The 15,207-nt window shown below is 34.0% G+C and overlaps 2 protein-coding genes and 2 long non-coding RNA genes across 5 annotated transcripts; 1 reads left to right on the top strand and 3 right to left on the bottom strand.

Moving 5' to 3' along the window:
• Positions 27-863, bottom strand: LOC104779995. The gene is made up of 3 exons (XR_766618.2): positions 654-863; positions 216-347; positions 27-115 (listed from the first exon to the last, which is right to left on the bottom strand). It is a non-coding gene; the product is annotated as an uncharacterized LOC104779995 (long non-coding RNA).
• Positions 2,393-3,617, bottom strand: LOC104779996. 2 transcript variants are annotated; one of them, XR_766620.1, is made up of 4 exons: positions 3,408-3,617; positions 2,970-3,101; positions 2,783-2,869; positions 2,393-2,617 (listed from the first exon to the last, which is right to left on the bottom strand). It is a non-coding gene; the product is annotated as an uncharacterized LOC104779996 (long non-coding RNA). The 2 variants fall into 2 exon arrangements; XR_766619.2 differs by lacking the exon at positions 3,408-3,617 and having other exon boundaries at positions 2,970-3,395.
• LOC104779997 lies at positions 8,383-9,509 on the top strand. Its single transcript, XM_010504458.1, has 2 exons — positions 8,383-8,954; positions 9,046-9,509. Exons 1-2 carry the CDS (start codon positions 8,517-8,519, stop codon positions 9,205-9,207), a joined length of 600 nt encoding a protein of 199 aa, XP_010502760.1. The 5' UTR covers positions 8,383-8,516; the 3' UTR covers positions 9,208-9,509.
• On the bottom strand, positions 9,706-15,207 carry LOC104779998 (golgin candidate 6; the record flags this gene model as incomplete). The annotated part of the gene is given in 17 exon segments (XM_010504459.1): positions 9,706-10,488; positions 10,893-11,660; positions 11,745-11,810; positions 11,888-11,936; positions 12,087-12,190; positions 12,292-12,477; positions 12,792-12,863; positions 12,952-13,065; positions 13,162-13,248; positions 13,331-13,381; positions 13,633-13,728; positions 13,818-13,871; positions 14,042-14,111; positions 14,191-14,264; positions 14,365-14,511; positions 14,981-15,033; positions 15,120-15,207. Coding segments are annotated over 17 exon segments (2,628 nt in total), but the record flags the coding sequence as incomplete, so codon positions are not given.

A 15,207-nucleotide genomic window follows, 5' to 3' on the forward strand; every position in this document is an offset into this window, starting at 1 on the left:
AAAACTATGACTTTGGTTGCATCCTCACCATGAGAGTTCCTTTCACTGGATTTTCATCAATGGGAGGCAGACGTTGAACAGCATTATTGTTATTCAAAGGCAATAAGTCGGACACCTGCTTGAAAACAACAAATGCACATGCATGGGGTCAAAACTAGAAACTACTTGTGGTAAAAAGACAATCAAAATAGATTTGGCTAACGACGCTTGATTACCATCTGTTGATGTTCTTCACCATGGAGATGCGTGAGGAAGTTCTCAAAGACATGGCCAGGAGGATCACGGCAGCACACTAAACAATCCCAGAAGGCAGATTACAACTGCTTCCTCATCAGGTGCGCCTGAATCTGTGAGGGGGGAAAAAATAAAAAATCAAGTTCAGCAACAGATTTACTGGTTAGTAAATGAAACAAAAACTTATCTCTCACTAATATCAAGAATGATGATCATGACTTGTATAGACTAATAACAACATTTGTTGGCAACACAAACTCTCATTAAACTTCTTCAGCTACACAGATTGAACAAAATCAATCGACAAAATCACAAGCATAAAGGGAGACCGAATTGAATTTTTAGAAACACAGTAGATTACACCATCGTTAATAGGAATTGGTCAAATGATACAAGTGTTGGGTTTATTATATATGTACTTGACTTTTCTTGTTCGGGTATTTCTCAATCCAGCTAATGAATTGGTCAATCTTTTCATCAATTTTCTTCTCCACTTCGATTTCACCGCACTGCACCGGTGACATATGGGAGGCTAGAGACGGTTTTTAGAATGAGTTTCGTATGAATGGGCCTACAGTTCGTATGAATTTTAACTTCTGTTAGAAGTAAGAGCATTGGTATAAAAATGTATCGAGAGGAGTAGAGGACTAATCAATTCAAATCATTCACAAGATTAAGTATTATATCCTGCGTACACTTGTGACTTTCTCAACAAGTCTACCAACTATGCAATCTAATCTCATTATATCAACTAAGAGAAAATTATATTATCTTCTAAGAAAAATGAGTATTATTGAAGAGTAAGGACAAACAACATACACGTCAAAGCAACTTGTTAGTTAGAATTAACAAAGAAAAAATCTATACTAATAAAACGTATAAGCTATAAGCTCCTAAAAGCGTCCACATAGGATTTAAAACATCCAATTGTGATTAGATNAAAATAATTATCCATTTATGCATGTTAATCATCTACATAACAGCGAACAATTATTTAGCTATAAATGGATAATGTATATTATAACTATTCACCTTTAATATAGTAAAATGGATTTTAAACTATAGAAAATATAATTATAATGCATGTATGTATGGTTACATGCTTTTGAGGTTAATGTTTAAGATCGAGGAGACAAGAGTTATGAGTTTTAAATTTAGAGTTTCATGATTAGTATTATTTTTTTAGGTTTAGAGTTTAGGATTTATGGACAACAAAAAAGAAGGTTGAGTTCGAATACACAAACTATTAACTCATACATTCTCATATGGTTTGATTCATATTGGGTGTTCATTGTTGTCTCATATAATTTTACTACCCATCCAAGTTTTTCCAACACACACTATCATTTACCAAAGAACACGTTTACAATCAAAAATGGATAGTATTAAATATAATTTGAGAGGACCCAATCCATTTAAAAAAAAATAATAATAAAAATAAATACTTTAAACTAGTGGTCTCATACCCACTAGCTACCTAACCACATTCAAACCAAACAGCGGAAAATAGACAATACCAATAAATAGCCAACAATAAATAACCAATATTAAAGCATAACAATTAATCAATAGTCCAATCACTATAAACACATAGAACCATCAATCCTAAACAACATTCTAGGACTCAATTCTAGCAACCTAGCAATGTCAGACAACAACCAATCGAGTCCCTAGAACATCCTCCTCTTCATTGCCTTGATTCCACGATCACACTTTGCCTTTACCTGCACCACAAACACAAATTGAGATGCATGAGTATTTTATAAACACTCAGTATGGTAATGCTCCCATCTACTAGGCTATACACACAAGCAATAGAGACATCTCTAACCATCAACCAACAATCAATAACCAACAATGACAAACCAAGACTTTGCATCGACCAACGCCAACCATGCATCGACTGACACCAACTGGGGTTGCATCGACCGACACATGCTTGCATCGACCGACGCAAGGTTTACTTGCATCGACCGACATGCACAANAGTATAATGAAGAACCAGACGGTAAAAGTAACGATGACAATTACCACAAAATTTGACAATGAAAATGACAAGAAAGAATATGAAGAATAAGAAAACATAGAATAAAAAACACGNGACGCCTCCACATGGCATCGACCGACGCCTCCACATGGCATCGACCGATACTCCTAGGTCATATGCGTCGTCCTCGCATTTGCATCGACCGATGCACATGCCGAGCATCGTTTTTTCTCGAAGCTTTTCGCCGAATCTTCGTTCCTACAACCATCAAATTCAATTCCAAGCCACAAGAAAGCTTCACAAAGTTCCGAATAACATTCTACCAAGCCAAACAATACATAAACAAGCAGATCAGGACATGGTGCTGCAACCGGAGGGAACCAATCCCACGTCTGACTGAAAACAAAAATAAAACAATTTAGGCAAATTAGAAGCAGAAAAAGAGAAACGTTGTGGTACGAGGTTTTCAAGGGGGTCAAGTTTAGGCAAACGAAACCAAAATGTTAGAAGAAATCTTAACGTTATCAGATATTAAAACTATGACTTTGGTTGCATCCTCACCATGAGAGTTCCTTTCACTGGATTTTCATCAATGGGAGGCAGACGTTGAACAGCATTATTGTTATTCAAAGGCAATAAGTCGGACACCTGCTTGAAAACAACAAATGCACATGCATGGGGTCAAAACTAGAAACTACTTGTGGTAAAAAGACAATCAAAATAGATTTGGCTAACGACGCTTGATTACCATCTGTTGATGTTCTTCACCATGGAGATGCGTGAGGAAGTTCTCAAAGACATGGCCAGGAGGATCACGGCAGCACACTAAACAATCCCAGAAGGCAGATTACAACTGCTTCCTCATCAGGTGCGCCTGAATCTGTGAGGGGGGAAAAAATAAAAAATCAAGTTCAGCAACAGATTTACTGGTTAGTAAATGAAACAAAAACTTATCTCTCACTAATATCAAGAATGATGATCATGACTTGTATAGACTAATAACAACATTTGTTGGCAACACAAACTCTCATTAAACTTCTTCAGCTACACAGATTGAACAAAATCAATCGACAAAATCACAAGCATAAAGGGAGACCGAATTGAATTTTTAGAAACACAGTAGATTACACCATCGTTAATAGGAATTGGTCAAATGATACAAGTGTTGGGTTTATTATATATGTACTTGACTTTTCTTGTTCGGGTATTTCTCAATCCAGCTAATGAATTGGTCAATCTTTTCATCAATTTTCTTCTCCACTTCGATTTCACCGCACTGCACCGGTGACATATGGGAGGCTAGAGACGGTTTTTAGAATGAGTTTCGTATGAATGGGCCTACAGTTCGTATGAATTTTAACTTCTGTTAGAAGTAAGAGCATTGGTATAAAAATGTATCGAGAGGAGTAGAGGACTAATCAATTCAAATCATTCACAAGATTAAGTATTATATCCTGCGTACACTTGTGACTTTCTCAACAAGTCTACCAACTATGCAATCTAATCTCATTATATCAACTAAGAGAAAATTATATTATCTTCTAAGAAAAATGAGTATTATTGAAGAGTAAGGACAAACAACATACACGTCAAAGCAACTTGTTAGTTAGAATTAACAAAGAAAAAATCTATACTAATAAAACGTATAAGCTATAAGCTCCTAAAAGCGTCCACATAGGATTTAAAACATCCAATTGTGATTAGATATGTCATTAATTAACATTTTTTAAAATCTCCAGAATTTTCTATATTAAGAATTATTTTAAACATCCTATCCGGATTTGACATGTCATTCATTAACATTTTTTAAATTTCCAGAATTTTTTAGAAAAAGGAAAATTTTAAATTTATGGAAATAAAAAAACTATATACAATATCCCACATCGGCTAGAAAATTTTTAGACAATGGTTCAGAACCATTATAAATAAGATTAATATGCTTTCAACAACGAATGAGCAGGAAAGCTTGATTTATGAGGCGTCCCAGTTTAATAGTTTTATTCGGTTTGATCCAGTTTTTTATTTGATCAAACTAAACTTTTAAAAGTTCTTAGCTTTTAAAAAGTTTTTAAATATTATAATTTTTAAATTTTAAAAGTTTAGAATATTATAAATATTGAAACTGTTTAAAAGGTTCAAATTTTATATTTCAAAACCTTTTAAAATTTTAAAATATTATAAATATTGATGTAACACATAAATTATCTTATTTATCTATGATGTGCTTTTTATTTCTTATGAGCTGTAAAATATATTTTTGTGTATGATTTTATAGATGAGTTGATATTCTTTCATTAATTTTTTATTTTTATCTTATTTTTATATTTTTATGAGAAAAGAAATGATTTTGTTCTTGGAGTTTGATGGGTTAACAAGTTGTGTGGTAGTCTAAAAAAAATGTTTTTCAGTGGAAGAATGTGAAGAAGTTGACGAGGAAGAAGAATAAAAAGAGTATAATGAAGAACCAGACGGTAAAAGTAACGATGACAATTACCACAAAATTTGACAATGAAAATGACAAGAAAGAATATGAAGAATAAGAAAACATAGAATAAAAAACACGAAAATATAGGTCATAGCGATCAATTAAATATGAAAACGAGTTAAATTCATGATGATAAAAATTTTCCGTTTTTCTGGTGGTCAAAAAAACTGTTTAGGATATGTGAGGTCATCAGTTTGATTCGTCTCGCCTCGACGTCGAGTTAAATTCATGTTTTTTTATTAGATTTGATTTTATAATACAACTGATTTTTATATTTTTAAAAAATGTGTATTTGAAATTTAATTTTTTTCCGTAATACTAATTTAAATTTTTTTATAAAATTATATTTTATTACCGTCATCAATTATATATAATTTTCATCAAAATAAAATATATGTGTGGGTTCAAAACCTAGTTAGTTTAAGAAAAGTAAAGAGAATACTGATATTTATCGATGGAATGTGATGAAAAAAGCAAAGCAAATGCTTAATTCCGAAAATATATATATATATGTATATATATATATATATACAAAGCAAAATGGTGATCCACATTTATATTGTTTGGATTAATTAGTTTAACATCGCTGGAGATTATTATCTTAACGTCTTCAGTGTTAGGCATCGTAAACTTAACACTTAATAGTTTATACGTATACTATTTGGTGCGACATAAAACTTGCTCAGTTAAAGATCAATGAAGTATACTATAATGACACTTGTATGACTGCGCGAAGTCATACCCCACGCATCTACTGTTGGCAGCCGCGTAATATACTTAATTGTGTCATTGTGTATCTGATTTTTTTTGTTTTTAAGTATAGTGTATCTGATTTGTAAGTATTATAAAAATACTAATATTGTACTATATACTCCCAAATTACACATCTATTTTGTTGGGGATCGATCGTATTCTTAATTCGTTTCATTTTTCTCAGATCAAATACGAATATCAAAGGTCGATCTCATTACATACTTACATCAACGTAGAGTGTATATTGTTCTTTGTATGTCGTGTCTTTGATCGGATAAGTTTATGGGTAAGACCTACTAAAAAGAAAATAATATACCTATAACACCTTTTTTTTTCTTGGAGCTAGTTTAGATAACGGTGATTACTTTTTAATCTTGTCAAGCAGATAACGGTGATTACTACACAAATAAGCTACACGTTTTCGAAATATATTGAATACTATTTACAAATGTAGCGTGTATAATATATCTTCAACTTACTTTCTTACTTCTTCATTTCAAGGGAACTTCTTTCCATGAAGTTGTGAAAGGATTTAAGGCTCAGGTATCTGCTTTTTCTTCTGTTTTTTTCTTTCCTTCTCTAGAATCGTTTTTTTTTTTTTTGCATTTGATGGGCTTCTCCTTTTTTGCTTGCAGGGGGGGGAGTGATATGTCCTTTGGAGATGGCAGTGGTGGTGAGAGCATATACGGTGGTGATTTTGGAGATGAGAATTTTACACTCAAACATGATAGAGCTGGATTGCTTTCCATGGCAAATCGTGGTCCAAAGACCAACAGCAACGGATCTTAATTATTCATGCTCTTTGAAAAACAACCACACTTTGATGAGTAATAACCTTTCTGCTCCTAGATTGTTTTTTTTGTTTTTGTTGTTTCCAGACTTGATGCAATTCTCTCTCAATCAGTAAACATGTAGTATTCGGCGAAGTGGTTGAAGGATGGTCAACATTCAACCAAATGCAAAGGGTGGGGACCCTTGAAGGGAAACCTATTAGTCCAGTTAAAATTATGGACTCTGGTGAATTGAGAGAAAAAGTTAATAAAGTAAATTTTTGAATGTTAAGTTTCTACATTAATGATGCAGATTCAGTCATACATTAATATTTCTTATCGTGAAGCTAAGGAGAATAAGTGAAAAAGAAGTTACAGTATGGGAATAAGAAGCGTAGGGAAAGGAGACAAACTATATTTATCATTGATCTTAAAACGTTATATTTTGAACTTGACATCTTTAATTATCCTCAGATTTATCAACAAAAATAAAAACAACTTCTGCACCGTTTTCCCCCAAAAATATTTTCACCAATTAGAATGATGAAAATTCACTGGAATTAGAGAATAAGTGGATCCCACTAAAGGTAGTCGAGAGTGTTACATTGGTTTTGGTATTAATAATTTTTTAAAAATTGTATAATTTTAACAAATATAACTGAAACAATTCTAATATCAGAGATTTTTGTTATTTAGTATTTCTGGATATAAAATATAACTAATATGTTTGGATATATATAATTGCATTTCATAGAAATCAGACAAAATAATTCATTACCCTGAGAAGATAAAAAAAAATTATTTGATTTCGTTGTATCATTCGAGATACTGAAACCAAAACTCCACAAATCAAGAGAATCAAATATTTTAATTGGATGACTAATAAGCTACCCGGTGGTAATAATTATATAAGTCAAGACTGACTTTATTTTCTATTTTTAATTAAAATTTTAAACCCCTTATATAATAAAATAGAAGTACAAAATATTATTTTATAGACTGTATAATTTTAAGAAGTTGGTTATAAATAAGTTATAGATTAATTGGTTACAAATTAAATAGTGGGTGCAACTTTAATTTATTTCTGAAAATCATAAAGAGAATATTCTAAAGAATCATTTGATATCATCTAACTTACCATATTAATTTCCTTTATTAAATTATTCATCCATATTAAAATATTTTGATATATAACTTAACATATTAATTTGTTAATTATCATTATACTTCACCTCTCATTTTTATATATGAGTCTATTTTGTGAAACAAATAAATTATATATTATTTATTATAATTAAAAATAGTTTTATTTCCGGATATACCATAAGTTGAAATTTTTAAAACAAGTATAAATTGTTAAATCTATAAAATATTCAAGCTTTAGTAATATTATTCTTTAAAAATAATATCTATTGAATTAAAAAATTTACTGAGTAACGGGTCAAATTTGAATTTTATAGTTTTATATAATATAATAAATTTTAAATAATTTATTTTGAAATCTTTTTAAATATTCAAATTTGAAACTATAAACACTCTAAATTGATTTGTTATAGCAATGTCAATAATATGTCACTATAATATGAAATTACTCATAATATAAAGTATAAGAATATATTAAAATTACTCATAATATAATAACTCGACTTTTTTAAAAACCAAATTTACAAAATTATGTATTATAATGACATTCAAGTCATGATGTAGAATATAGATTGTTGAAATAACTTCACATACATAAACTAATACAACATATTAAAATTTTATTTTAAAATATAAAATATACAAAAAAAATTGATAAAATAAAATTTAACCAATGTTATAACATGAATACTTATCTAGAATCATTAACAATATAAAATTTACAAAATATGTGTCTTTTTTTTCAAACCATCATATTTAGCATATGATTTTATTGCATGATTTTTTATCAAAAAAAACTTTTAAAATAATCACATAAATTATATTATATTTTATATAAAAATTATAATATAAATAAAATAAATTTCATAGTAGTAAATTAATAAATATGATCAATCGGTATATTTCCATTCTCTTGTCTTGTGGGCCTAACTAAATTAATTGGGCCTTTATTATTTAGCTCATGGCTCATTATTATTTGTTTTGATATCCTCCAGTTTTGACAATTCGAAGATGATGTATTATTATTATTGATCTTGCAAAATCAATCTTTCAATTTCGAGATCCAAAAAAGTCCATCTTCACCTTTTCTCAAATTCGCTCTACTCAGATATTTTTTTCCCGCTCCACCGCATCTCTACGGCGAATGGACTCACCAATTCAGCCGTCAGCGATTAGCTTAGAAGAATACGAAGATTTGGAACGTTTCCACGACCACGGCTTCGTTTACAAAGGAAAAAAGCGATGCTGTATCGCCGACGCTTTAGAAACGTCAAAACCGCCGGATCCAGAATTAGATCGGGTGGTAGAGGAGAGAAATCTAAGGATACGGAAGAATAGAACAATGAAGAAGCTCAAAAGGAAGCAGCAGAGTGAGATCGAGCTGTGGGAGATTTTGTCGAACAGTTCGAATGCAATGCAAGCGAAAGCAGATCGGTTTCGAACGACGCTACGAGGAGAAGAGAGGTTAAACGCGGAAGAAACGATGTCGTTTCCTGAGTCCTCTACAACAGAAGGAGGTCGAGAATTTGGCGGAGGAGATGCTTCTGCGCCGTCGTCTATGCTCGACGAACTTCTGTTTATGGTAATTAGGGCTTTTTTTTGTTTTTGTTTTTTTACTCCAATTTAAATAAAATTTTGAAATTGGTTCGATTTTGAAAATTTGAAATTTGCAGGCGGAAAGACAAGAAGCGGTGATCAACGACTTCTTCAAGCTGTGTGAAGGTGCAGAGAACATATGTAGAACTGAAGAAGAAGAGAAGAAACAGTCCTTCTTTGATCTTCCCATATGGAGCTCACCAACGGATCTAATGACGCCGCTTTGTGATACTGATTAAACCCTTAAATTAGTCATCTTTTGTGGTTTATCTGAGCTCTCTCTCTCTCTCTCTCTCTCTACCTTACGTTACTTTTGTACAATGCGTTGTGTTGGAATTGTAGAGTGATTCTCTCTATTAGGCTTATTAATTAGGGGGAATGTTCTGTCCAGGATTAGGTTCGGTTTTGGCATTTTAATTAGTTATTATATCCTCTTAATTTTCATAAAAGCTTTGGTTCGTTTCAGGTTCGGGGTTTGGATATAGAAAAATGTGAATCTATATAAGATATATGGTATGTCTTTTTGGATTTTGGTTGGTTATTTGGGTTCAGGTCAGTTTGTCTTTAGATTGAATACCCTCTCGGAAGCTCAACAGTTATGTATCTATTTTTGCCTTTCCTCAAAAGATGTTTTATCACTAAATCGAATCTCTCTAGTAATCATGAATGTTTTAAGGAAAACACAAGTAATTAAACTGGAATTACTACTTGTTTGATTGTTTCAACAAAATATGAAGAAAAAAAAAAGGACATATTACAGCTGCAGTAATTGTGGTTTCAATGTTAAAATGTATATGAATCTGCAACGCAAGACAATGTTTAATAAATTTAAGAGTTATAACTAAAAGATTAAACAACGATAATTGGTAAACATCAGATTCAGAATAAACCACCCAGGACTGTACAAGTTCCATTGCCTGATGAGAGAGCATTTTAGAGGACTTAGATCTCTACAACAACTTGTTCAATGGTCAGTCTTCTTCAGATTCCGCTTGAGCTTCTGATTCGTCCCCAATATCCTCTAAAAGCTTATCAACATCAACTCCTAATTCTATCAGCCTTGCGCTTAGCTTCTCGACTTTGCTCTCTTCTTGCCCCAAACATACTAACAGGTCGTTTAATTCGTCTTCGCTCTCTTTCTGAGCTTCTTTTCTCACCTCTTCCTTTATGGCTTCTATATCAGGAACCTCCATGGGATCTCCTCCTTTCAAAGATTTCACTTCTTGTTCAAGATGGTAATTTGCCTGTTCTAGACTGTTGTATGCGTCCGATAGGCTTTTTAGGTCTGACTCGAGTTTGGCAGCCATGTTCTTGTAACTTGATGCCTCGGATTCCATCTTGGCTTTTTCGGCTTTCACTGTCTCTAAACGCTGAGACGCTTCTTGGAGTTCTCGTCTGATGCTTTCCATTTGAACCTTGTCCAATACTGTACTTGTTCTTTGCTCTGATCCTTGAGATTGCTCATTCCTGCCAGAACTGGCTACGTCTTCTGCCAAACCAGCATTTCGAGCAAGAAGGTTCTGGAAAACACAGAGGTCACAACAACAAGAAACTCTGTCAGGCACAGCTGATGTTGAGATTTCTTTTTTGTTCAGTTAACCGCAACATATATTTATCACATAAATTCAGAGACCTATTGTATGAACTGTTTGATATCCCGCTGAGAACAAAAGACCCAATTTTCATAATCCCATCGTGAAAGAAGCTTAATCCTTCCTATATTCCGTTTTGGCAATGCTTCCTAATCACCATGTTTTAGCAGAACCCCCTTAACTTCTCATCTATTTTTAAGTATCATTTTATTTGTGAAGACTCTCAAGATTTTTCTTCTTTTAATTGCAATAAAACACCAAAATGGTATATTTCTCAGATATGCTAACTGTATTATACTCAGTACCATAGACAGTTGAGAAGAGGCACATACCTGAATCTCCGAGCACTGTTTCTCTATAAAGGCTTTCAAACGGTTGATGTAGTCTTTCTCATTTTCCCCGCTCTTCTGCTCCAAATCCGCTGGTACTACAGCGACCTCACTTTTTGGCCGACTATACACATCCACGATTCTCTCTCTGATGTTACCTTCAAGGCTCTTCACTAAGCCTATGAAACTAGCATCAAACAAAGACAAGAGCATTGGGTGATCCTCATTCCCTTTAACCATCTCATCTGCCTCATCCCCCTCATTAATCTCGGCTTCACTAGGCGTGGCTGTTCTTGTCAACGGTTTATTACCCTGTGGAGGTTTCTTGGAGGGGGAGAAGATGAAGCTGTTCTGCATCTCTTCAAACTTCGAGAAGTATGATGTAAGCCCCATCTTCTGGCCCACAGCATCAACTACAGCAAAAGCATCTTTACCATTCTCAACTGTTTTATTGTAAATGACGAATTCTCCCAATAGAATAGACGCCAATCCCCTTATGCAAACTGTTGCAGCTGGGTCTGTTACCAGCTCAAGTAAAAACGTCAGGTGGTGGCGGGAATCTAAAAAGCACTGAACTGCAGCAGGGCAATCAACAGTCCATGTCACAAGCAGTTTTAAAATGATCTGTTGAATATATGATTTCCCCAGTGTGCTTGATTTATCTTTGCTTTTCAGGGAAGAAGTAACGGCCAGGTATCTGACAATCCTCTGAAACAGAGGCTCTGGAGTTCCCATGGAAGGCATAGGTGATTCAAGTACGATTTTCATAGCCTATTGAGTATCCCAAAAAGTCAGCCAATGCAGGACAACAAAATACTGCGGATAGAACAAAAGGTAAAGTGATGATTTCATTACCTTTTCCTTGCACCGAAGGTTGTCCTTCACAACATGAGAAAGAATGCTCGCAGCTCTGCAACACGTCTGTTTTCAAAAGAAGAAATAGATTTAAGTTCTGGAATGCTTTTAAATTAATATCCAACAGGGAGAAACACTTTTACCTCAAGATCACCATCAGCTTCACCAGAACAAAGGCCTCGTAACAACATACTGACACACAAATAAAAGTTGGATAAGTTTTAGCACAGGAGCAGTAGCTCAAAAATGAAAGACCATGCAAACTCGCAATGAGAATGAAGAGTGAGATCCCTTCAAAGCAAAACTGTGAAGACTGCAGAAGAAAGGAAAAAAAGATGATACCTTCCAAATGACATGTGAACATCATCTTCTAGAGGATCTCTGGCTGTGGGATGTGGTTGAGGTATCAAAGTCGAAGCTAGCATTGTTTGACCCTCAGGATTTTTCTGATAATGTTTAGTGAATGAGATTGTAGATAAAGATGCAATCAATATATCAGAATATGCAATCTATGAACTAAAAAATTGTAAGACAAAAAGTTTCAAACCTCACAGAACATCTTGAAAACGTAATCAGCTGCAACAAACTCTTGAATACTGGACGTCTGTAAAATGATCCGGAGGATGGAATTTAGTGCAGGCTCTACTTGCCGGTCTTCACCAAGAACTTTGCTAGCAAGGATATCACGGTTCTTGGGATGTCCATCAATCAGATCTCCAATGCATTTCATTGTCTAGCAGCAAAGAATCACAAAGTAAAAGACCCATTAGAAAAGAAACATCAATAAAAGACTTGGACGACAGACAATCTCTAGAAGAAAAAAAACTGCTAATAGATCACTGTAAGCATAACAGTTCCATGGTCAACCTAGAACAAGGTTCAACCGTTAAATTCTAGAATCTAAGTGAAACTATTTGAACTTGTTGTCAGTTATGCAAATCAGCAAAGTAATTTTGATATACAATGCAATATGAATGATAACAAAAAAAAAAATAAGAAAGGGAAGGGACTAAAAGGACAAGAATTTACTAAAGAATATTTGCTTACCATGCAGCGAACAGCAACAGGGGCCCATTGGCTTTCAACACCCAACATAAGTAGGTGGTCTAGCAGTTTTTTCTGTTGTTGGATCAAATACAATAGGATAAGAAACATATTCGATCCCGTCCACAAAGAGGAATCACAACGTTCGTATATCATAACAAACCTGAACTAAAACTGTTCTATTTGACAGCTTGTTTGAATCTTTTCCAGGGTCCGTGTCTGCACCTCCCATGATCAGCATATTGATTGTCTCCAGTGCACTAAGTAGATTAACAGTCTACTGGGATTTTGTTCATTCAGAAGGACAAAGATTAACAAAATTGCACGAGCTGGTATTTAAATCCGAAATGGGCGAAGCACTCTATGATCTAACCTTTTGCTGGGTGAACTTATATGTAATCCCTCGCAGTTTTAGAATTGAAATGATCGGTTCAAAACCCATGGTCTCCCTTAGTAGTATCTGTACAAGTTCAAATATCAGCCTGTGATCGGATCTAGTAAATTAATCAGAAAAATTAAGACCAGAAACAAAGCTTCAAAACCTGATTTGATGAACTGCTGCGAAGAAGATTGTTCAACAACTCCAGACAGTCCTGTAAATAAAGAACAAAATTAGTGCAAGTGCATGGGCAAGGAACTCAAAGTTAAGCATAAGCAAGTAATGCCAAAGCATGCTGAAAGTGCTCGCAAAAAAAATTCACGAATACAACATATTGAAATGTAAGTTCCAATAAATGTTTAGTCCTAAATTCGGAGAAGTGGCTTCTTCAATTTTCCTTTTTAAATGCCAAATTTATCACAGAATACAAATGCTATAAAGATTTTTGAAAGAGCTACTGGTCACCTGCACAACCACATCACCATCTGACCCCCCTTCCTCCTTAATGATGCTAAAAATCTTTTCAAATGCACCTTCAAAGACAACAATTTTTTGGATTTCCTACAAGTGGTAAGGTCAATCAATCAATGGCTGGCTCAGCTCAAGGCATAAGAAAAGGAACAGTTACAAAGATAATCAGGAAGTCTCACCTCTGCTTCACGAGTCAAGTGTGTAAGAAGCAACAAAGCCTCATTCCGGATTACCTGTAAGGCATACACAACAAAAATAAGTTTATAAATACGATATTCATCCCGTGCAGAGTTCACGGTCTCATAACCTCCTATCTGAGGTTGACAGGAGGTTAATGAGATCAGACTCTTCTGCAGGTTAGTAGCAAGATCACACATATCCGAGATATTTAGTAGTTGTTTACCTCTCTATCCATTAGCATATCCATGAGTCGAGTTATACCGCGAGGAGTGGTCAAAATAGCTTCCTGCAACCTGAAGAGACAGTCAGCAAAAGTCTCTATAGCATATAGATAGAAAAATAACACACACACGTACACCTTGAGATATATACCTGTTTTGTGAATTCATAAGGAGAGCGGTCAAAATCTGAAGAGTATAATATCGAACATAGAAGTCTTCTTCCTCCTGTCATACCACCAGGAAAACAAGCCATGTGATGCATACATATAAAACGAACAGAACAAAAATAACTTTTCTACTTCAAAAATATAGAGTAAACTCTAACCAGCAAACTTAAAAGAAGAGTTATATTTTCAGCTTCACGGGAGAGCAAGTCAGAGTTCATAAGAGCTGCATGGACTTCAGTCTTCGGTGCCCTTGAATGATCAATTGGCGTTAGAGCACCAAGAAGAGTTTCTAAGGCACCTCGAACCTGGATAGACAACAAATCTATGAGTTGAAGAATAGCACTAAACAGTAACATCAACAAGAAATTTTATTACATACAGTGTAAAACAAAAAGACATTTACATGTCCAAATTTAAGAATCTCTGGACAAAACAAAATAAATGAAAAAAACTTGCAACATTTTCCCATTTCCACCTCCTTTTTCTTATTGATTTGTTCCCTGGACTGGTGGACCTATTCTGATTCTCAATTATCTGTGGCTACACAGTTTGCAAGGACTACGAAAATAGAATTAAAAATGCTAATCTCCCAAATCTACTTAGTTTGAAAAAGAGAAAATAAATCTATATTTCCCAAAAATTGTTTCAACAAACGATACCACATTTTCCATAAAGTGAGGGAAAGAGGGTGCGCTAGGATCTACGGACAACAGTAGTATGCACAAATTAAGCGAGAACAAAAGAATTACAGAAAGGGAAAAAAGGGTAAAGCACCATTTCAACATCATCTCGTTGGTCCTTTAGGATGCCCATTATCACAGGAAATCCTGAAATAACAGAATGTAAAATCCAAATTTGGATTAGAATCTCGCAATCAATGAGACGCATGACAGAGAAAAATAAATACACTTACCGGCTGCTCCAAAAGCTAATTGAGCAGCATTACTTTCTGCTACAACAGACTGAAGTTCTACAATAGCAGTTCTCCTATCGTCAGGCAA

This window comes from Camelina sativa, chromosome 4 (genome assembly GCF_000633955.1).
Source record: "Camelina sativa cultivar DH55 chromosome 4, Cs, whole genome shotgun sequence".
NCBI classification, from domain to species: Eukaryota; Viridiplantae; Streptophyta; class Magnoliopsida; order Brassicales; family Brassicaceae; genus Camelina; species Camelina sativa.

Coding starts and splice junctions, on each gene's coding strand:
- LOC104779997 (XM_010504458.1), top strand. CDS start 8,517: ATGGACTCACCAATTCAGCCGTCAGCGATTAGCTTAGAAGAATACGAA. Junction 8,955..9,045: donor TCGACGAACTTCTGTTTATG/GTAATTAGGGCT, acceptor TGAAATTTGCAG/GCGGAAAGACAAGAAGCGGT.